A 23,148-nucleotide genomic window follows, 5' to 3' on the forward strand; every position below is an offset into this window, starting at 1 on the left:
CATATGTTGTGGTCATAGCCTACATTCATATTGTCCGTACGCTACAACGATGTTTAAATTATTTTTCGTGATGTGTTTACGGACAATACGTACTTAAGTAGCAGAATATGCATCTTCATGTTTCCATACACTGAACCATACACTGAACTGTATCTGCGACTTTCGGAAACATGGGAACAACCCAAAGCGGCTACCAAACAGTGGGAGAAGGTACATCTTCGAGGTACCAAACAGAACCTATACCATACACGACATATTCTGTTGATCGGCGACCAGATGGTAATCTTCTTTGAAGAAATTGTATAACATATTAAATACTAAGCTTAGCCTAGCCTAGGCAAATTTACCTATATGCCCTTTGCCTACTGTAGGCCTAACGTTAGTGTTAATATGACGAATCCATAGTCAAAGACCGAACCGAAAGTTAGTGTAAATAATATCTTGTACAAAGTTAGGTCCATACGTAAACATAACAGACTGAATTAACCTCAAATGTATTATAATAATCAATAGGCTAATTTCTGATTGTTAGTCCAATTATCAAGGATGTGCATAGTGGTTTAGTTCTTTTGCATTTTCTCAATCCATGTTTACACTTTTCCTCAGTCTGACATGGTGAAAATTTCCATACCCTATGGTAGTACAGTAGACCTACCAACTCTTCCAGTTTTACAGTGATTCTCACAGCTTTTAAATTAAATCTCACACACTCCTGATTTTATGTGCTAATCTTCCAACAAAATTTGATTTTGTATTTTTTTGGGTCTATAATGTAATAATATATTATTAAAATGTTTTTATGAACATCATTCTATACATAAAATCACTTGTCCATCTTTTTTTAGCTAGATTTTGCCCCATTATCCCAATCTGTTTACTTATCTCCTGATTTTGTGAGAATGGAAACTACTGTACATACAGTTTCCATATCAAATTATGCATAGTAACATTTTCCAAATATCACAATTTTGCATGATCAGACATGATTAGAATCCTATATCATAGATATAAAAGGTCTCCAAATCCTTTGGCAACTGACGATGTGTTGCTGAATATTCCTGCAGTGCAGTTGTGGCTATAGTTCTAAGGCAATTCAAGAACAGAGACAACATATGTATAGCAGTGCATTAAGTTATGTTGAGAAGTGTTTCATTGTTTATTTTATAGGTAAACCATAGGGACATGGAAAAATTGCCAAAGATTTTGTGCTCAAATCATCTGTTAAAACATTCCCTCTCACACAGATCGAAGTGCATCCCCACAACCAAGGTTAATCTCTGCTCATGAGCATGGGAGGTCATCACCTAGACAACCATCACAGGGGTCACCGGCACACAGGATTGTAGTGGTCGCAGAGGGTGCACAACCTACCCTGGAAGATACCATGCAAATGGAATTGCAAAAATTACAGGATATCCCAACATTCCTCCCCATACTGAAGGGAACATCAGCAGGCATATCTCAGGTGGACCATGACCCTACCCAGATCGAAAAAATGGACTCAAAGTAAGTTTATGATGTGAGTAAGAATCCTTGTCACATAGTAAACTTAATGTCATCTCCATCCCCTCTCCCTCCCCTCTCCCTCCCCCCTCTCCCTCCCTCTCCCTCCCTCTCCCTCTCCCTCCCCATTCCTCTGCCCCTCCCCTTCCAAACAGAATGCCTCATATCAATAGGGACAAACCATGTGATAAACTCTGCAAGTAAGATATTAATTTATAAACCGTGTGTCATTCTCTGCTTTTTTCACAGACATCTTCTACAACTCTGTGTTCGCTATCAGCAACATCTAAGGCAATGTGCTGAGGCTGTAGCATTTGACCAACATTCATTGACATCTCGCATCAAAGAGGTAGGAACTTGTTTACAAAATACCTATCTTGGAATTGGAAACTTGAAGAGTAGTCTGCTACAAATAGAGACTTATTTGTCAATGTTAAATTGCCATATATGTTTGTGTGCCATTTCTTATTTTTGGGTACAGTTTAAAAATATATGAGAGAGTGTTGTGGTCCAATGGTTAAAAGCATCTGGACTTGTGATCTGAGGATTGTATGTTCAAGTTCTGGCCAGACCATTTCATTGTGTCCTTGGGCAAGGCACTTTATCTCCATTGCCTTTCTTAATCCAGGACTGTTTATGTGGTTACCTGCAAGATATAAATATAGTTGTGTGCATCAGACTGTGGTTGCACCCCCAAGGGACACGTAGTTGTGGCCCACTGTAGTGCACTTAAAGCAACCATTTGAATTGAAGTTACCAATGACCGGGAGAATATGAGGTATATGAGAAGGACTTGAACATTGAAACAAGATGTCAACCCTCCCAACTTTTATTGTAATTTTTTGTTGTTGATCAATTATGATAAGAGGTGTAGTAACAATATGCCTATACACTAAAGAATTGTCACCAGAAAATGAGGTATATAAAAACATCAGTTTCCTCATTAACTCCCAACAAACGTGACACTCCATTTTATTTCAGTCCATTCATTCTTTCATTTTTTCCATTTTTCCAACCCCACCCCCTTCTTTTAGATTGACTCGGAGGTAACATCCATCATGTCGGCTCTTCTTGAGAGAAGAAGGAAATTTGACAAACATTCGGAACAGATCCAGAAAATAGCTGACATGTCGGCCATGTTAGGGCGTATCCAGAAGAACGTTGATAACCTGCTTCCCTTGATGGACCGATTGAACAGTATACTACCTCCAGAGGATCAATTGGAACCATTCTCCATGAAATCGCCACCAAAGTCTTGACCTCGCCTGGTTTCATGTTCGCCGAACTCTCGGATCTGATATCTCGCCGGTTCTCACTGTCACTCTCAGTCAGCTCAAGAGGTTTGTGATTGAGAGCCTTTTCTGTGGTAGCTAGCTTGCTTGGTGCTGAATCGGTCACCAACGGTGGTTTTCAAATAACTTTTGATACCACGTCTCGCTGGTTCTGACTGCTTTTACGAGCAGTAGGCTGGGAGAGTTGCTATTCTGAACCTTTCCGTGGCTCCAACCATCACTAGCTTCATCATCGCTTTCAAACGACTTTTGATGTGCTCACTTTTACCATGCAGTCAACTCCGAGAATTGTTATCGAGAGCATTTCTGCAATGGCATACTTGATGCTAACAGTGATATTACCAGAATTAGAGGTAAAAAAAAGGAGATGTAACATGTGATGAAAATCACTGCATTTGTTGCGACTTTTATTTATTAAAGCAGCATCCATGGTTTTATTCTGCTTCATATATAGATCAATTATGAAAGGAATAAAGAAAGTTGCATGTCCACCGAATAATATCGTTATTTTTAATATGGTAGCCACAAAGGACAGAGACGGTTCTCATCGGAGAGAGAAATTGGTTGTCCGAGGGATCAGTTTTAAAGATTCTTAAAAGACCCATGATGTACAGCATCTTTTTGAAACATAAGTAAGGCATATTGGTTTTGTACAGTGTCTTATAGTATGTAGTATTTGTTATTAATGTAAGAAGTCAGGACTTATGTCTCCTGTGCTGTGACTCAATAGGAAGTTCCGTGATTTAAGTCGGGAAAAATTACTTGTGGGACCTCTGGTCTAACAAGTCTGCTATTTTGCATTGGCAACAGGGGGTAAGGGGGGGGGGTTGAGAGAAGAGGGAGATTATTAGGGCAAAATATGATATTAAATACGAATCTAGATGTAGTGTTTTTCAAATCTGCTATGCTCATCGGTCAGCCAACACAGCAAGTTGAAATATCTGCTATGCATCTATTAAGCATTAAATCTTGTGTTTGTAGAAATGAAGCTAGCTTATGGTAGCATACTCTGTATAAATTCCTTGATGACTTACACTTTAAGGATGACTTTAAGGCAGTAGTTTAGTAGTCTTGATTCATCACAGTACAAAAGAAAAAAAATATGAGTGTTAGTATTGGTTCTATAGCTATCACAGTTTTCAAGATAATCAGCTTTGAAATATGCCAAAATGCTCCTTTACCGCTAATTTGATAATGATGTGGGCTCCTCGGTTCAGGCCTAATTTGAATTTTAATCCATTGTTGAATAAATTCTAATAAGTTACAACTCAACCGAAAATATGTTCTTTCACCCTCAAATGAACATCAGAGCATCCTTGGATGAAATTCCACACCATTTGTCTCTTGACAATGTATTGTAATGCATTTGTATGCATCGTAACCATGTTATATGAGGCCATCAAAGCACACTGTGTCTTCTCTCGAGTTTTGTATGGCATCTGAAGAAGTGATGTAATAGTTCACGTGTTAGAGTAAGTAGTCCAGCCACTTCAACTGATGAGCCTCCATTGTTTAAAGGGTCATTTCTGGAGAGTGGTATAGAAATACAGTGTGGACTGCAAGCATCGATGGTGGAGTCTAACACTTCTGTTACACCTCATTCTAAACTAGGTCAGATTACCGGCATTATACGTTTCTTTTTTGCGTGAGTCTTCACACCCTTTATAAACTACCACATTCTAAACATGTCAGTTTAGGTCATAAAAGTCTACGTTTTCCAATTGAGTTTTGTGTTGTATCTAACAGGATCTGATCTTCGTTGTCTGTGTATTAGACGATTTAGTCCAGCCACCGGCGGTTTTAAAGGGACTTTTCTCAAAACTTAAAAGTGTTATAGAAATCCAACCTGGACTTGGAGCAGTGTTTTTTAACGGTGTAGTGTATTATCATATCAAAATTAGTTTTGTGCCCAAAATCTTCCTTAAATGTTTACCTTAAGGCGATGTATATATAAATATATATTTATATTGTCCTGTGCAATAACATAATAAAACCAAAAATGATAAGCATTTCTGCTGGGGTTTTTTCTCTTCTTTTTATTGTTTGTTTTGCTTTTTAAAAGAAAAAATCGAAAAGTGTTACACGCTGTGAAAGATGTACACGAGAAGTGTTAAGAAGTTAAGTGTTAAGAAGTGTTAGCTCAGTGGTTAACGCCGGTGCCTTTCAATCATAAGGTCTCCGGTTCGAATCACTCCAAGATTAATGTATGTCGTCTAGTTACAGAGTTGTTTGACAATTGACAATTCATAATCATGGACGTTTAATATGAATCTAAGAGACTGACTTCGGTCAGCTTGCGGCTTTGATAAGCCAGTGAGGCTTCCTCGCGAGTTCCTGCTTGCAGGAGGATCTAAAATACAATACAATATGAGGGCAATGATCTCGCATGTCGTAGGAGCTGTAGGTGATGCTGATGGGCAGCCATTAGGTAGCTTATCTTCAAGTTTGATACCCCCTACTGGAGACAACAAGGCAGTCAGATACTCTGTCACGTTTCTGACATTATCTTTAGGAGATGACTGATCGCATATTACCTGGCTTCCATCTAGCACCCCTGAACCTCCATTTGCAGACTCACAAACATGCTCCTCTTCAAGAACTTAAAAAATATTTCCCAAACAATGGCCCCTCTTTTAATAATGAAAAGTACCCTTTTTTGTCTTTGTTATTACAGTTTACAATTATATGTGAGCATGTTCATGGAACGGCTTTCTCTACACTGGAAGCAAGAGGATTTGTTTTCGTACCCTATACGTTCTTAATGTGTTAGTTACTGCGCCATGGTTTTTAAATTCGACTTATCTGCTAGTCTGCCCACACTCTGATAGTTAATCTGTTCTGGGGTGAGGGGGTTGTGGGCAGGGGGGGGGGGGTCCTGTTCAATCCGTATATGGATGGATGGAGATTCTTCGCTTTCCCTAACCCACCACAGCAAATTCTGGCAACACTATACTGATAATTTTGGAATAATGTTACTCTAGTGTGAAATGAAAGACGTAAAGTTTTATTGAATGCTGAAAAGGTCAGTTTATATGAGGCAGAGTTGACATTTGTGAGATGAAAGGTATTGCACCCTTGGTTTCTGGATTCATTGTGTGGTCACTACCTTTATATGTTGGTAGAGTCACTCCCTCTATATCAGGGGTGCATGAACCTCAGAGGGTGCGTGAGTCCATCCCAGGGGGTTCGTGAGACGTTTCTGAAAGTCAAAACTAGAGTACTTTTTGTTGAACTAAAATCTGATATATCATATAATTTAGTAATGGACAAAAGTCGTACCTATCGACAAACTCTTTTCGCGTTCCATGCTCTATACGTTGGTGGACTCACTGCCTCTATATGTTGGTGGACTCACTCCCTTTATATGTTGGTGGACTCACTCCCTTTATATGTTGGTGGACTCGCTCCCTCTATATGTTGGTGGACTCACTCCCTTTATGTGTTGTGGACTCACTCCCTCTATATGTTAGTGGACTCACTCCCTCTATATATGTTGGTGGACTCACTCCCTCTATATATGTTGTGGACTCACTCCCTCTATATATGTTGGTGGACTCGCTCCCTCTATATATGTTGGTGGACTCACTCCCTCTATATGTTGGTGGACTCACTCCCTGTATATATGTTGGTGGACTCACTCCCTCTATATGTTGGTGGACTCACTCCCTTTATGTGTTGTGGACTCACTCCCTCTATATGTTAGTGGACTCACTCCCTCTATATGTTGGTGGACTCACTCCCTTTATATGTTGGTGGACTCACTCCCTTTATATGTTGGTGGACTCGCTCCCTCTATATGTTGGTGGACTCACTCCCTTTATGTGTTGTGGACTCACTCCCTCTATGTGTTAGTGGACTCACTCCCTCTATATATGTTGGTGGACTCACTCCCTCTATATATGTTGGTGGACTCGCTCCCTCTATATATGTTGGTGGACTCACTCCCTCTATATATGTTGTGGACTCACTCCCTCTATATGTTGGTGGACTCACTCCCTTTATATGTTGGTGGACTCACTCCCTCTATATGTAGGTGGACTCGCTCCCTCTATATATGTTGGTGGACTCGCTCCCTCTATATATGTTGGTGGACTCGCTCCCTTTATATGTTGGTGGACTCACTCCCTTTATATGTTGGTGGACTCACTCCCTCTATATGTAGGTGGACTCGCTCCCTCTATATATGTTGGTGGACTCCCTCCCTTTATATGTTAGTGGACTCACTCCCTCTACATGACTAAACAGCCCCACTGCAGTACACAGCCGTGTGGCTCTGCTCCAGAGATTCGTCAGATATTATAACTCACGTGGATTTATTTAGACTTAATCCTTTATAAATAAATGAGAAATTTAATTGTTAGGGTGCCATTGGGCACATTTTCAGTCCTGCTTCAGCTAATAGGTCTACTGAACTTGAAGGCGAGTGTAAAGCGGGTTGGGGCATGGGGTGGGAGTTATCTCAGTGTAGGCCTAATGTGGGTTTAAAGCCATGGACGTCTCGCTCATGGCAACGTCAGGTTTACATCAGAATTTTGTATCATATTATTTGACCAGCCTTTCGAAGTGCTTTGATCAGGGTTCATGGAGTGGGGGGGGGGTAGGGGAATGTCAGTGTAATGTGGCTAAGGAACCATTCACATCCCACCGCCCCCTCATGAAAACGCCACTGATATAGGTATACAGATCAATATCCAATGTAACGCAGTATTTGACTTTAGCTAGCCTTGTAAATGTGTTCTATCCTAATCATGGATATTGCGTTAAGTTTGATTTAAGTTTCGATACTTTTCGATGTTAAAATTTCGACGCATTAATGTTTGACCATTTTCATTTCACACGAAGTGAAGACAAATAAGACGACTAATTTTGAAAATTGCCATATTTGATTTTATTTATGGAGTGAATTAGCTAATTGCGCAGCAAGTATTAATTCTAAAGGTTATGACCCAACATTTTTAGCACGCCAAAGTTGCTTGAAGTCATATTTAATTACTTTCCACAAGGTTTTGATTTTTCAAATTATCGCCAGACATTGAAAAAATTTAAAACAGAGGATTACATATTTCGGTGTAGATAACTTTAATATTTGAGTGGTAGTGAAACCCTTTTAAAATTTTAGCATGGGTGACAATTATCTGACTTGGTAGTGATGGGGCAGGGGGTGCACCACCGATGATTAAAGAGAGATCAACATCGAAACTCTTAGTTTGATAAAATACGAAATCCATTTCTAGGTCAAAATCTGTTTAGTTTGGTGGAATTGTCAAAAATCAATAACCTGAATTCGCAAAATCCACTTCTTTTAAACCCGGACGTAACATTTGACAGTTTGAGGAAATGCGATGTTCCCGAAATTCCAAGCTAAATAGGACAAGAAAATAAGAGGACAACTAAATATATACGAACAATTTTTTTTGTTTTTTTCACGGAAACAATTTATTGCAATGTTCATCAGTTCATGACTTCACATTGAAAAAGGATTTAATATACATATTTATATAAATGAGAATGAACCACAAAGTTATTTATTTTAACATGCACTCGTTGAAGGCACATAATGATGTATAGAAATAATACTAGTACTTTACTGCAGCGTATTTCGTTTTTTAATCAAGAAAAAATAAAAATAAAGCAAAAAATACAATAAAAACAATAACGGAACAATGTTTATAAGCAAGCAACTATACAAACGATAAGTGACCAGATCCCCATGCAACGAGAAGAAGGTTTAGCAAGTTCTGCTAGAAATGAAAATAAACACCACATTAAGATATAAGCATTTAACTTATCATGAATAAGGAATGCATATATTGTCATGTTAGAAAATTTGTAAGGATATGAATATGAGTGTGAGGGGGTAAATAGTGTGGGGGTGGGGGGGGGGTGGAGCATTTGCTTTTAAATTCTCTGTAGTGATTGAATATGTCTTGTTGTAAGCTAAAAGTTTAACCTGCTCTAAAAATAGCAAGTTTTTCCCTTAAGTACTCTGCTCCAGATTCTTACGTGCCATCAAAATGTCTTTCAACAAGATTTGTAGTTTCGATCCCACCCGTACCTTTTCAGCTCATAGCTATACATGTCTACTAATAAACCATCGTATTAGTATACTGGGTTTGCTGTATTTTGCGATAGAAAACCAGGCCAAATATTAAAAAATTTTATGGACACTCTGCAAATTATTTTCCTTAAATATCTTATCTTAAAGAAAATAATCATATATATAATATATTTAGATGTTGCATATTCTTTATATACATGACTCATAAAGTCTCTGAATATTACTAAATCACACAGTATTGAATAATTTTATTATCGGGCAGTAGAGGCCTATTTACATATAGCCTACCGTATAAACCAATGGTCGATTTGATTGCACTCTACAGCCCGGTTTGGATTTCTATAAAATAAAACTTTGAGGCGATTTTTATTACACCACATACGAAAATGGTACCTCTCATGCTGTATACATATTTTATCTTAGTAATTTTGCGTGACGATGTCTATGACGTCACAATTGTTGTCAGATAGGCTACGCCTCCAAGATAAGTTATCAATCTTAATTTCAAATTAAACATATTGCGTGACGATGTGTTTGACGTCACTTCAATAATGGTTGCTAAGCAAGGTACCCTAAGACAACATGAACTACTCTAAGTATTAATAGACCTATCACGCATTTTCATCAACTATTTCTGCTATAGCAGTGATTGGAAAATGATCACATGATAAATTGTTCTTTATTTATAAAAATGCATAACTAAAAATAAAGACTTAAATATCAACCCCATGACATGCAGGTAGGGCTTCGGTCATCAACATATAAACGGCTAGCGTGAAAGTGAACTAGTCTGGACTGAATTCTTGGTTCGAAATCAAAGTCGACACCAAACAGAGTAGGTTCTCTGTATTCTAGCAACGATGTTTATGATACATTTCTCATGCATCGGTCGCCAGTTCCACAAACCGGTCCGTTCAAATCAACCAAAAGAGGTGGTGTGGGCTTGGAGTCCATGAAGCCAACTCTCATGCAGGGGTCCCCTTCGCCCCCCCCCCCTAGCCAAGAATACATAAATTAAAAGGTTGCATTTTGAGGCATATTAAGACTATATATACATTAGGTCAATAATTATGCCTAAACGAGAGGTTTTGCTACTTTTGGAATTTGTGTTTGAAGAATTAAAAAGGGAGTGGTGGGTGTGTACATCCCACACTCCCCGGATACGCGCCTGGTTGCCTCTTCGATGTATTCAGAAAGTCCATATGATATAACTATATGTAGTTATTAAGGCTATAGCTTATGGTTGGCCTATCAATTATAAGATACAATAAAAATAGCCTACAGTGCGTGCGAACTATACACCATTTGATTTGCGTGAACGTTGTGTCTTCTTACGTCAACAACCAGTGGACAAGTATATTATTATCATTCGTAAAATCAGTGGTGAACTGTTAACGCCATCTGTTTGCCAATGGCTTGAAACAATTGAAAAAGTTATGACCTAAATTTGTTACTCAGAAAAGTTCGTGTGGAAATCCAGGTCAAAATAAGGTTAAATATACTATTTAAGTTGACTAATGCAATCATATGCAACATACGATTTTCACTCAATTTATATGTATTCAAATCCACATAATACAGTCTCGACTGAATCTGTACATCGGATCCTATATACCTGATTCACGCACTTCCATATACGGTTTGAATTTGCGGCTGTTCTATGAAGTATCGCTTCCTCCCTCTGTAATTAAATACATGTTTCAGACGGTAACATAGTATCAGAACCAACCAGCGGTAACTCGAATTCAGCAAGCCACGTTTTGATATACTTTTTGATCTATAATTTTGGGAGTAATCAAATTTGCCTGTAAAGAGACCTTCGGAAGTCAAATTCCCAATAAGGTTCATTCTTATTTCAGAGGAATGAAGACGTACGATGTGACGTCATAATAATAAGTGTCACCTGCATCTCCGAGTAAATTAACACGGCATTTGTGGCTGTGTTACATTTCGTCATATTAATAAATAATTATATGAACAAAGAAATACAAACAAATAAGAAATAAAGGATAAGTATAACAAAAATTTCAAAATTTCAAAATGATCAAAATCTTAAAATTTTAAGAAAATAATAAACACAGACTATCTACTTAACCCTATATAACTTGTCAGCCTCTTTTCATTCAGGACAATAGTATCGCTTGTTAACCTTCATATTATTACACTTTAAGGCTGCATGAAATGTTAAGCTTTCCCACGGGTCAGTTATGTATGAATACTTACATACGGACGCACTGTCAGTCACCACAACTCACATAACACTGTTTATCAAGAAATATTGTGATTTATAAATCTTACTGAAAACGTGTTCTCGTGTGACTCACGGTTACCACAAAATAATCTGTGACCGCAATGTATAACAATAAATAAAATAATTGAAATGACATGACATGACAGTAAATAGAGTGAAAAAACAACAACTTTCAAAGCCATCTTGAATATTCTAGAGCTAAGCTTTCAAAGTATACCATTGTGCGATCTGTACGCGTGGATGAAGTAACATTTCCTTCCAATGAGCATGCGCTTTGCGGTCACATGTGCGCGCAACGAGAACTTTACCAATTTCGACCTCTGGTCCACCGAGACCGGACTCGGAGTCGTAACCGGAATCTTTCCCGTTGGTAATGATCACCATTATCTTGATCTTGTCCAACTTCTCCATCGGTATGTCGAAAAAGAACCTTTCGTCGAAGGAGACATTTTTGCCTGTATTGCTCGCCATGGTTTTCTTCCTCCGTATCTTTCGATGACCGATAATGAGTACAATTCTTGCGTAAGTTTCTGTAGGCATGCAACAATATATATGGTTTGGGTTTGCATTGCTCTAAACATGTACTGTATTTTTACTCTATGGGTGTAACTAAGGTGTAACTTTCCTTCGTTGCGCGGAACCTTTCTTTCTTCCCTGCCTTTCGTCAGGTCGAACCGCCGCCGGTCCGGATTTAATATTATTGAGACGTTTTGTTAGCCATATAATGTTGGAACCCCCAACTGAACACGGTTTTTACATCTTATTAACCATATGCGCATGCAATTTATATCTGGGTATGCGCAGTGGAGTGGAGTGTATATAAATCTCATTCGTATACGTAAATGGTGCTATTTGTTTGGCAACTTTTTATCAAAACAATTTTGAAGTCGTTTCAACAGTTTTAGTTGTGCCGTATACATACATGTTATATATTTATGTATTATCCACTATGAATGAATATATTTATTTGTAATATATCTTTCAGTGGATTTTATTCTGGTGGTTGCAACTCTAGAATGCGTAGTCGCGCATGAAGACGCCCCGCCTCAAAAGGTCTGATATAGGTCCCTTTTTGTCTTTCCCTATCTTTGGTTTCCTCCCCCACCTCTTTAGGATTCTAATGGGGGAGGGGGAGGGAACCTTATTTCAAAGGGCCATGGCTCTAGGCCCATCTGACCCAATTTGTAAATCCAGCACTGGTCATTCGTCTCACCTAAATCCTTACTTCTTATATATCAAGATGATAGTTGAGCTTATAAAATCTAATTTTGATAAATGTAGTTTAAGTTTAGTCGTATCACTCATGGTTATTTTTCTATCAAATTGCTTTTGAGGAGTTATTTACCAATCTAAGAAGCTAAATCAGGCGCGGCGGAACGGAAAAATTATTGGGGGGGCTAATGTGTGGAGACTATCTAAGCGGAGCGCCACCATCGGTTGGCGCGGAGCGTACAAGAAAATTTTGGGTTTTTTCAAACCCACAGATGGCCGGAAACGGCACTTTCCGAGTGTTTTATGCTGCGAATACCCAGCCCTAAAATATGGGTCTCAAGCCTGCAATTTCTCAGATTGCACGTAAAAGTCTGTAAAAACATTGTAATTTGTATATTCGATGGTTTTTTAAGAGAGTAGCTATTACTCGTAGTGTACTCGCAAAGATGTTTTTGAGTGTAAGGGCAGTGGCGGAGCTAGAGTATTGGTCAGGGAGGGCAAGAATGGTCTGTAGGGGCGCTTTCGACACTATCTAAGCGGAGCGCCACCACAGGTTGGCGCGGAGCGTACAGAAAATTTTTGAGTAAAGATACTCCCTAGATTGCAGGAAATGACCCTTTCCGGGGCCTTGCTAATTTGCAGATAAACGGAGAATAAATAGGTGTCGTCGCCATTTTGTCGGAAAATTAAACCAACAGAATATGACAAATGTCAAAGGTATATGGGAGCGCAATAAAATAGTCAAAATCGCGAATAAGTAAAAAGTAGTGAAAAGCTGAAAAGGGCGCCAGCAGTCCATTTGAGTCTGTCAGGGGGGGGGGGGGGCATCCGCCCCCTGACTGTATATATGGACGCTCCGCCACTAAGTAAGGGGATGTTGGAGAACTGGCTGAAATGAGGCAAGTCATTGGCCTAAGACGAAGTTGTGTTACGCTTACCGGTACTCACACTCACTGCTTCCACTGTTCACTGCTTCCCAACCGCGTGAAGACGCGGTTGGGGTGACAATGTGGTCTATAGCCAGGGGACGGGCCGAGGGTCCCCCAGCAATTACTAAAATTATTACACCTATAGAGTATACGTGTGCATCGGATAGATCGACAAGTATTTATTTATTTGTTTGCCACAAAAGTACAAAGTGGAGGAAGTCTTCCATAAAGCTTAAAAGCTTAACAATGTGGAAGACTCCCTGAAGAAAGGAAAGAAAAGAAAAAAAGATCGACAAGTATGCATTGAAAAATGGGCAGATGCACGTTTCGGAGCCTTGGTAAATATTGGGGGGGGGGGGGGGGCTTATCATGCATTTGCCCCCTCAACTTTTTTAATGGGGGGGCTGAGCCCCCCCAAGCCCCCCCGGTTCCGCCGCCACTGAGCTAAATTATCACATGTTTGACCAGGGAGTTGTTATGGTTTGACCAGGGAGTTGTTATGGAACAACTCCCTGGTTTGACCATGTGTTCACTGATATAGTTGATTAAGGATGAGTCGAACACGGGCCTGACGAGAGGGGCATAAGGGGAATACGGACCCAGGTTCCGAGATCAATATAAGGGACCCGATGTGATATACCACAAAAAAAATATGGAAAATTTCAAATCAATGTTAATCTAAAAATAAGGATACAAACAAACACGACGAGAGGTGAAACCAGCGTGAGCTTGTAGATCGGGAATATAAATTAAATAAATTAACTTGAAAACTAAACCTGATGCCTTTAATTAAAGGCATTGAAGACTCGGCCCAAACAGCGTGCCGCCCTCTGAAAAAAAAGTTAGCTTTCCGTTTCTTGCAAGTGAAGTTTCTTTCTTGTCGCTACAAAATGCAGACAGTAATGAAACGTGATACCTTGTTATCTTCTATCTGGACCTGAGATGTCCATCGCTGCTATATGTACACTGTGTTGTGGGTATTGGCCGTAGCTGCATGTATTGACTGTACACTAGTGTATAATTACCAACGGTAGCAAGCTGTGTGTGCATTTCTGGGATCGATGGTGGTGTCTTACACTTCTGTTACACCTCATTCGAAACTAGGTCAGATTACCGGCATGAGAGGTTTCTTTGTGCGCGAGTCTTCACTCCCTTTAAAGTCATAGGAAAAAAATATGTGTATACTTACCAACATGTTCCACCTCTTCCGGTATAGCAAGACCTCTAGCCTGTAACACAGTGACCAGGAGACGCTTAGATGTAGGAAGATAGCTCAACGATATGAGGACATCTCCTTTTGATTCCTGTGTGGATTACGTAATAATAAAGCGTACGTTATTTATAGATTAAACCATACATCTCCTTATCACTCGAGAAATGTCACATCTATTGACACTTTTAAGAAGCATTTGAAAACTTCTCCTTTGAGGCTTGAGTATGGGCAATAATCTTATTCGTTGTTTTGTTATTCACATTACTTTGCCCATTTTTATGTATATTTATATTTATATGTTCTTTATTGTGGTTTATAACCCTGTCTTATATCATGTTTTACTTTTATTGATGTTGTTATTACTTTTAGGTTTACTTAAGTTTGGTTATTTTATATTCCAGGTATTGGTTCTTTTGTACAGTGCTCTTGAGCATGTTTTATTTCATGATAACAGCACTTTAATATGGTATTTATTATTTTTATTATACATTAGAACAGAGGAACGACGAGACTCTTTGAACGTAAATTATGGAAAAGTGTTATTCTCGAATTTCATAGGTCAGGATTTTGTAGGAAAACTGGAGAGAGAAATGTGATATAATAACCTTAGTGGTGTTATTTCAATTTCCCCTATTTCTCGTTCGATATCGATCATCCCGCCCCCCCCCCCCCAAAAAAAAATCATTATTTAAAATTAAACTTGGTTAGTCAAGATTATGAATTTTTATTACTATGGGATTTACGTGTCAGAGAGCGTTGCAAAGGTAATATCAAAATTAAATAAAAATACTGCTTTAAATCTCTCTTTTTCAAGTTTACCAAAGTACTATAAAATATATAAAACAAAAATCCAAAGTTAGAAATTTGATTTAAAAATCCTTGAGTTGGCAGCCTCTTATGAATATTTTCAAGGTAATATTGTCTAAAACTATATAAGGCTATCGATTTCAACCTCAAGTATTAGATATGCGGGTAGAGCAATAATTCCACACTTCTGCATCGTAAAGGACACTTCAGTCTTTTTCACAATGCTTTAACTGTATACTTGGCGCTCCGTATTTCCGCCTCAGTGCACAACTAGCATAAAGCAGTCTGTCGCGTTACGTACTATTTTGATCTTGCAGATATCATGATAACGGTTGTACTTTTTCCTTCAATAATAAACAAAATATGTAAAGATATTGAATTGTTTCAAGTCCTATCTATAGCTACCTTGTAAAGCGAAATGTGGTGATGGGGAAGAAGGAGAAAAGGGTGAGAAAAAGGGAGGGGAGGAGGTTATGGACCAGAGAAGAAGGTGAAGGGGACGTGAAAAAGAGGAGGGGTGAAAGGTAGGTGGGTGGGTGAATATGAGGGGAACTGAAGAGGAGGGCGGGATATGTATGAAGTGAAGTTTGTTATAAAGACAGAAGAGACATCCTACATCTTGGGGGAGGAAGAGACATTGTAGGTATAGGTTACATAATATAACTATATTAAAAATGTTTAGGCCTAATGCTTTTTTTTTTCATTACGTTCCTATAGGGACTCTGGTGGGCAAGGGTGGGGGATGGCAAATAGTTGACAATCCCATCGGGTCCTAGGGACCCAGGATACGTCACTGCTTTGCATGATATATCTATTATGTATTCTCTACACCATTACATATATCGACATTCTTTGTCTGGCGAAACTTACAAATATGTGGCATGAAAAGAAATACAAATAAATAAATAAATAAATAAATAAATAAATAAATAAATAAATAAATAAATAAATAAATAAATAAATAAATAAATAAATAAATAAATAAATAAATAAATAAATAAATAAATAAATAAATAAATAAATAAATAAATAAATAAATAAATAAATAAATAAATAAATAAATAAATAAATAAATAAATAAATAAATAAATAAATAAATAAATAAATAAATAAATAAATAAATAAATAAATAAATAAATAAATAAATAAATAAATAAATAAATAAATAAATAAATAAATAAATAAATAAATAAATAAATAAATAAATAAATAAATAAATAAACAAATAAATAAACAAATAAATAAATAAATAAATAAATAAATAAAATACTATGTGCAATATAACTTACCGTTATGGAGGGCGCTAGTGGAAGAGTCGATTTGGTCACGTGATCAGGTTCAACGTCATCAAGAGGCAATTTCACTTCCCCGATCGCATCGACGTCAAAGTATTTGCTATAGTCACACACAACGAATTTCATGAAATATTCATGAACCGCCGGGTAACTGACCCGGGCTGTGAAGGACTGTTCAAATATTGGCGATCTCGTGTCTTTCTTAACTGGTGTTTGGAATTCAAATTCTGGTGTTTGACCTGTTGATCAATTATGAGTTCATTAAATCATTTTCTACTTTTGACGGTTACCTAGTTGGATCGATATACAGGATAACTTGTCCAAGGAAATGAAACACTTCGCAAAATACATCAGAACAGATATTATTTCTGACCTGGAAAGCAGATATCGCTAAAATCATGATGATCATATTATTATTATATTATTAATAATAATATTAATAATAATAATAACAATAATAATAATAACAACAACAACAATATTGTACTATCGGAAATCATTACAAGGAAGGGGGGGGGGGGAAACAAACAGACAATCAATTAATTCGAGGGACAGACTCTCCCCGCACAGATAGACAGACACACAAACGTACGGTCAAACAGATATAAGGACGTTTATATACGGGCGACCGAGTACAACACATACAAGACAGACATACACATAAACAGTCGAACAAGTAAATATAAATAGGAATAATATGTTAAACTGAAGCCTCATATATACAATATTTATTACCCCTCTTCTTGCACCCCATCTCTTCTCCGTTATTTCACCTTCCGTACCTCCTAAAGGTAAGGGGAAAATTGACATAAGTATATACCACGGTACCCCTTCCTGTACCTTACGCCCGACCCTCTGGGTTCTCACCCAGAACCCCCGTGCAGTGCTTTAATGTGCTCCTTACGTGTATCGTCTTTAATCAGTTTTACTTTCACGTAGGGATCTGTTGTTCCGCCTGTTCCCTTCTCTGGCAAATCGTTCAACGAATGAATGGTCACCCGCAACCCTTTCGAGTTTGTGAATTTCGTTGAAAATTCAATCTCGCCTATTTCGCCAACTTTGGCGTCGACTTGAGGCAAGTTTAAGAACCGTATCTCTTCTCCGGGGGAGACGGTCTCAGATCCATCTGTGATAATTGAATCAAACTGAAACACCTCTAAAGATGCCGGTGAATCGGGGAGTGTTGTGAGACCGGTCTAGAAAAAAAAAATTGAAAATATGAATAAGAAAGAAGAAATGATGATATTTTGTGCATGGTTAAAAAAAATCCTATAACTATAACTAAGAGGATAAAATAAGGCACCAATTCTGAATAGGAGAACATCGCAGAATATCGTATTTCACACATAATCACAGAAAACGGCATCAGATGTATGAAACCCCTCTGAACCCTCCCCTCCCCACCCCAATTACACACACAAAAACAAGACAAAATACCTGGATAGATCCGTAGTTATCCGGAGAAATCAATCTTGTATGAGCAGATGCTAGCTCTAATGATATCTTTTCCCAGGATTCACCAGAAACTGACATTAAAGGCTTCTCTGAAGTATGGGACAGGGTCTGACTCTTCTCAGGCTTACTGGATTTAGGAGCTGCAATATGGAGGAGTCAAAATATTAGTAAGTATTCCGCGTAATGAAATCAGGGCTGTATAGTAACCAAGTCCCTGACTTTGACGTGAACATGTTCAGATTGAAGTCACATTTTATTTATGAACTCGATACTTGTAACTTATATAGTTTCGGTTAATCTTGGACTCGTATTTTAGACCAAATCTGTATAGGCTCGTCCATCTATATAATTATCATCGGTTCCCTTCTATGGGTTGATGATAGTGAAATGGTTTCATTAAAATGATCGCTTTTCGACAGTGATACTGTGATCTATATGCATGCATACTTTTAGCGTAATTCGTAGAGTACAACAACATCATGAGTACAATTTGAATTCACCTGGGTGTGAGTTCGCCGAAAAGAAATAGGCTACAATTAGGCTTCACGAGTGGGTACGAATATATACTATATGAAAAGTGGCTACATGTTTTTGTAGGCTAACTTAAAATGTGGCTTTTGGTTGTTTCGTTTTTAGAACACTAGGAACTGAAATTTTAGAAGAATCTAAAACAATTGTATAACTTTATATATACCTCTAAGTTAGATTGAAGTTTCTCTTATATTATTTGCAAATATTACGGGTTTTTTTCTCCTTCAAAATAGCAGCTCAACGAAAGTTTTGTTTCAAGAAATATGAATGAGTTCATTCAAAGCTAACAGTTTACGTTTTACCAGTACCTTACAACAACAAGGTAATATTTATTAACATTAGTCATATATCAGTGTCCACTATTTCAAAACAATCTTATAGCACATAATATTATCACATCCAATAAGCCTTTTGGCGTTCCACACTTGTGAAAAAAACCCACACGATAAAATTCACACAGGAATATACGTTGCAACACATGCAACTGGGGATAATGCAAATGTGCTGTTATTATAAGATTTCACCGGGAAAGTTGACAAACTTGAGGGTATAGTGAATAATACAAACCACACATCTACGTATAGTTACGTATATAATTGTATTGCAGCGAGTACAGAGTTGATCATATCATGGAGCTATAATCTGTTTATAGCTCTATGATCATATAATCACAAACATGTAGGCTACTATACTAGTTCGGTCCCAGAATAGAAATAACACGCATGAGGAACGACGTCTTTGCGCATGTCTTGTCACATGAGTACGGTATTGTTATTGTTGAAAATTGTGGTTTGTTAAGTTTGAACCAAAATGAACGATATCATAGACAATTTGTTTATGATACTGGGACATGACCTGGCAGAAATATATTGAAACTAGGAGATGGGAACTTGTCGGACGAACAAAGGGAGGCTGGGGCAGGTCGGGCGAGACGCGGTGTTGAAATGGCCAAACAAGGAGAATATATGCAAAGTTCAAATAACCTCCTCATAGCAGCCATTGAGGTATAAGAATCACATCTGTTCATTTCACAGTGGTAGCAGGGCACAATAACTTTGAACTAGAGGTACCGTATGTATAACCGCACTAAATGTTCCTGAAGAAATTACACGAGTAATATTTTGTTTTCATATCCGGCTCATAATTGAGATTCCTTCCTTCAAGTCAACACTTTCTATGCAAATAAATGAATATCCACGATAGTACGTGATTTCTCAGCCTACGATACGATTCGTATCTGAGGTATCAATTGAGTAAGGTACCATCGAGGGACGCGACCACTATTTTGGTTATGGGTGTCGCGGGAGGGTGGTGTGGGGAGGGGGGGGGGTTAAAACGTAACGCCGTCTTGGGCCAGCGGTTAACTCTTTGATAAACTTTGATAAAATGGAAGGTGCTAAGATGGGCCCGGTCCAATCGCTTAACAGCTTTACATTGGGATATCCATATATTTAAAATTAAACTGGATATCCATCTCAAGTTTTAATAAATATAGTAAGAGTTAATATAACGTAGAGAAGTCTATAGACTTGTTTCGATCTTCTGTACACCCCATATAGTCTAAAGGAGAAGGGGGAAAGGGGTAAGGATGAGGTGGTGATTAATATTAACACCGATGCATCATGTGCAAACTTACAACGTGGACGGTAGTGCCGTATTAACCTAATGAGAACAAGCAAGAGCAGAAAGGCTCCAAACATTGAGCCGATGGTGACGGCTGCAATCATGAAGATGAGAATGCCTAGCTCCTCCCTCAGAGTCATGTTGAATGTCTTTGATTCTCTCTGCCTGTTAGAAGAAAAAGAAGAAGGAAGAGAAGATGAAGTGAACAGAGTACCTAGAAACATAGTAATACACACACACACACCAACACCCCCCACCCACACACACATTTATTTGATAAAGGAGTTAAAGTTTGCTTCACAAGTGTGCCAAAATACATAAACAGACTCTGATATAGTAAAAAAGGCCGGGGGCGGAGGTGAGGGGCGGAGGCTGGGGCAGAGAAAAGGTGTACATTATTGGTGGTGAATATACTAGAGTCAATTTCCCCTGCATCCCTCTCTCCCTACCTCCTTCCTCCCTAATTCTCCCCTCCCACCGACTTGCCCCAGAATGCACCCTATTTGACGTCTGAAATGTTAAAGGAAGGAGTGTAGCTTTGAGGCCGTTGAAGCTGGCGGTCTGCGGTCTTTATTTATTGAAGGTCCCCTTTTTTTGTTAGTTTTATTATTGTTTAAAGAGGGTACAAACCCAATCATTATCTTTGGCTTAAAAGACAAAGATCTTTGTAAAAAACAGCTCTCCAAAACTACCCCCCCCCCAAAAAAAAAAAAAAAAAAAATTGTTCCATTTGGGAAATATCTAAACTTATCAGCAGTGTCTGGGGAGCTGTCATTTTGTAAATCTATGACGTCATAGTGCCACTAGGATCTCAAACCTTTTACTTTCCCTTTGCTTTTCTTTAACATATTTTCAAGGTAAAAATGTCAACAGAGCTGACCCTGAAACCAATGCCATCATTTATATTATGTTAGTAGCTTCAGTAAGTTAGATTCTGATCTTGTTAAAAACCCATCTCTGTTAAGGAAAAAATAATTATTGCAATAAATAAAAAAACACATAAGAAATCGAATCACATGTGGCTCGATAATGTCAAATTTAGACATCACATAGTATTTAGCCTTCAGTATATATGAAGAAACATTACATCAGTGATATCCCCCCCCCCCCCTCCCCCAAATGGAAAATTTCTTATGACATACGTGTATTGGATTACAAATAACCCTTAGAATTCTTGAAACGTATACATATGTTGAACAGGTATTATAGTCTACATCAGGGATTCTCACTAGGCCCTCTTGAAGAAACCAGATCCGGCCCGACTAAGATTCAAGTCAAGCCAACGAAAACAAACAAATATAGCTATCAATTTTGAACGAATCGATTATGTGAAGCCTTATGGCGCGAAGCGTGTAAAATAATGTTAGCCTACCTTAGTATGATCAAACTCATAGGTTTGTATATGCCATAAAGGTTTAGAGTCGACTCAATTTTAAGCATAACGGGCCGGACCATCTAGGTATTTTTATAGAGTCATTTCTGCATACAAAGATGCATATAGTTGGTTGGACACTCTTAGTTTAGCCATGAAGCTGCAACCAGTCAATAGCTTCCTTAACAAACCCTAAATTGAGTGTTTACTTACCTAAGAAGTGAAATAGACGTTGTAGACCTGAAGCTAAATCACACTATGCACGAGAACATATCCAGTTTATATGCTAATGTCCATACATAATAGAACACCTGGTTTCAAAAGGTCCAAAGAAAATCGCTCATTCAGAATGACGAAGACTTATGAAGTTATTGAAAATCAAACTGAATCACACTCTTAAAGAGATGTTGCCAATACAGGGTACGTATAACGTTTACGTCCACCCTGTTAGACAGTCAGTCTACATGTGATAATGCCTATCAGTGTATTACGTACAACCCATGTAGTATGTGTTGTAAAGACATATCTATACTGACAAGTAACACTGTATGCTGAAATATGAGTACGGCTTTTGCATTTGACGTTTCTATTGTAAAAGATGCTGGTATATAAATTGTCGCTGATAATTAACTGGTATATCTAAGCTACCATGCGTAAATAACATTAGAAATAGCAGCACCGACTATGAAATTGTAACTCCGGTTTAAACTTTGATTAATCCACACAACCTTTAATAGTCAACTGGTTGGCTCCTAGTGCAAGTTAAGTTAAAACACCTACCGAAAATTATTAATCTAACCAATCAAACAATGTGTGGGCCCGGAGACCGACCTTCTTCCCACCTCTGCTGATTTTTTTGCCCGGCACTACTGAAGTTATAGCCAGTATAAATATAATTGTGATTAACGCAAAACTTCGCGAAACTGTCATTCTTTACTTTTCATGGATTTCCCCCTAAAATTCGACAGAATTTTCGGCACTTGCATCCCCAAGTCCCTCCGAACCCTTTGCGAAACACGATCCGCCACTGTCATATTTTGGCAATTCTCATCCGACTCCCTATCCAAAACTTCTGACAAAGCCTGTTTTTGTTTGGTTCATTCCTCAGCATATTGTACGTATAGACGAGACAACAAGGGAAAAAACTCCCTCTTATCCAATTTTCAAACGAAGTGTGTTTCCCGGTACTTTTACAGAACGAGAAATGTTTTAATATATACGGTAAGATTTCTTCTTTCATAGCTTGCTATAATCTGACATATTGTTGATTCTTCCTTTCAAGAACGGCTGCATTTCCCTTCCTGGATCTTTTGTTTATTAATGGCAGTAAAGTTTTTCTCCCCACCCCCCCAAAAAAAAGCCGAAGCCTATTTTGTCGTGAGATAATTTATTTTGGACAGTTATAAGGTGTGATTCACAGTATTGTGCTAGATGACAACCCCTGCAGATATTGATTTAATGATTATGACAAGGTGTTGCCGAACCAAATGTCCTGGTGGAAAATTCTCTGAGAATTCTGCCAACAGCTGCGATTTAAACAATACATTATAATGACATAAAACAATACACGTGATTGCGTGTACACCTTTATATATCAATTAAGGTTG

The 23,148-nt window shown here is 38.1% G+C and overlaps 2 protein-coding genes across 2 annotated transcripts; one reads left to right on the top strand and one right to left on the bottom strand.

Annotated features, from left to right (window-relative positions):
- The first annotated feature begins 95 nt into the window (after window positions 1–95).
- Window positions 96–4,806, top strand: LOC139965854 (BLOC-1-related complex subunit 5-like). The gene is made up of 4 exons (XM_071968629.1): window positions 96–279; window positions 1,245–1,506; window positions 1,753–1,852; window positions 2,538–4,806. Exons 1-4 carry the CDS (start codon window positions 171–173, stop codon window positions 2,760–2,762), a joined length of 696 nt encoding a protein of 231 aa, XP_071824730.1. The 5' UTR covers window positions 96–170; the 3' UTR covers window positions 2,763–4,806.
- A 4,145-nt stretch (window positions 4,807–8,951) lies between these two features.
- LOC139965843 (synaptotagmin-1-like) lies at window positions 8,952–22,134 on the bottom strand. Its single transcript, XM_071968625.1, has 7 exons — window positions 21,755–22,134; window positions 20,183–20,334; window positions 17,998–18,155; window positions 17,465–17,756; window positions 16,555–16,799; window positions 14,435–14,549; window positions 8,952–11,634 (listed from the first exon to the last, which is right to left on the bottom strand). Exons 2-7 carry the CDS (start codon window positions 20,307–20,309, stop codon window positions 11,303–11,305), a joined length of 1,269 nt encoding a protein of 422 aa, XP_071824726.1. The 5' UTR covers window positions 20,310–20,334; window positions 21,755–22,134; the 3' UTR covers window positions 8,952–11,302.
- Between the last annotated feature and the right edge of the window lie 1,014 nt (window positions 22,135–23,148).

The sequence above is a fragment of the Apostichopus japonicus genome, chromosome 1, assembly GCF_037975245.1.
Source record: "Apostichopus japonicus isolate 1M-3 chromosome 1, ASM3797524v1, whole genome shotgun sequence".
NCBI classification, from domain to species: Eukaryota; Metazoa; Echinodermata; class Holothuroidea; order Aspidochirotida; family Stichopodidae; genus Apostichopus; species Apostichopus japonicus.

Excerpts from the sequence above, each read along its gene's own strand:
- LOC139965854 (XM_071968629.1), top strand. The coding sequence starts at position 171 with ATGGGAACAACCCAAAGCGGCTACCAAACAGTGGGAGAAGGTACATCT. Across the intron at positions 280-1,244 it reads TGTTGATCGGCGACCAGATG|ATCGAAGTGCATCCCCACAA; the intron begins GTAATCTTCTTT and ends CCTCTCACACAG. Across the intron at positions 1,853-2,537 it reads TGACATCTCGCATCAAAGAG|ATTGACTCGGAGGTAACATC; the intron begins GTAGGAACTTGT and ends CCCTTCTTTTAG.
- LOC139965843 (XM_071968625.1), bottom strand. The coding sequence starts at position 20,309 with ATGACTCTGAGGGAGGAGCTAGGCATTCTCATCTTCATGATTGCAGCC. Across the intron at positions 17,757-17,997 it reads ATAACTACGGATCTATCCAG|ACCGGTCTCACAACACTCCC; the intron begins GTATTTTGTCTT and ends TTTTTTTTCTAG. Across the intron at positions 16,800-17,464 it reads ACTGATTAAAGACGATACAC|GTCAAACACCAGAATTTGAA; the intron begins GTAAGGAGCACA and ends ATTGATCAACAG.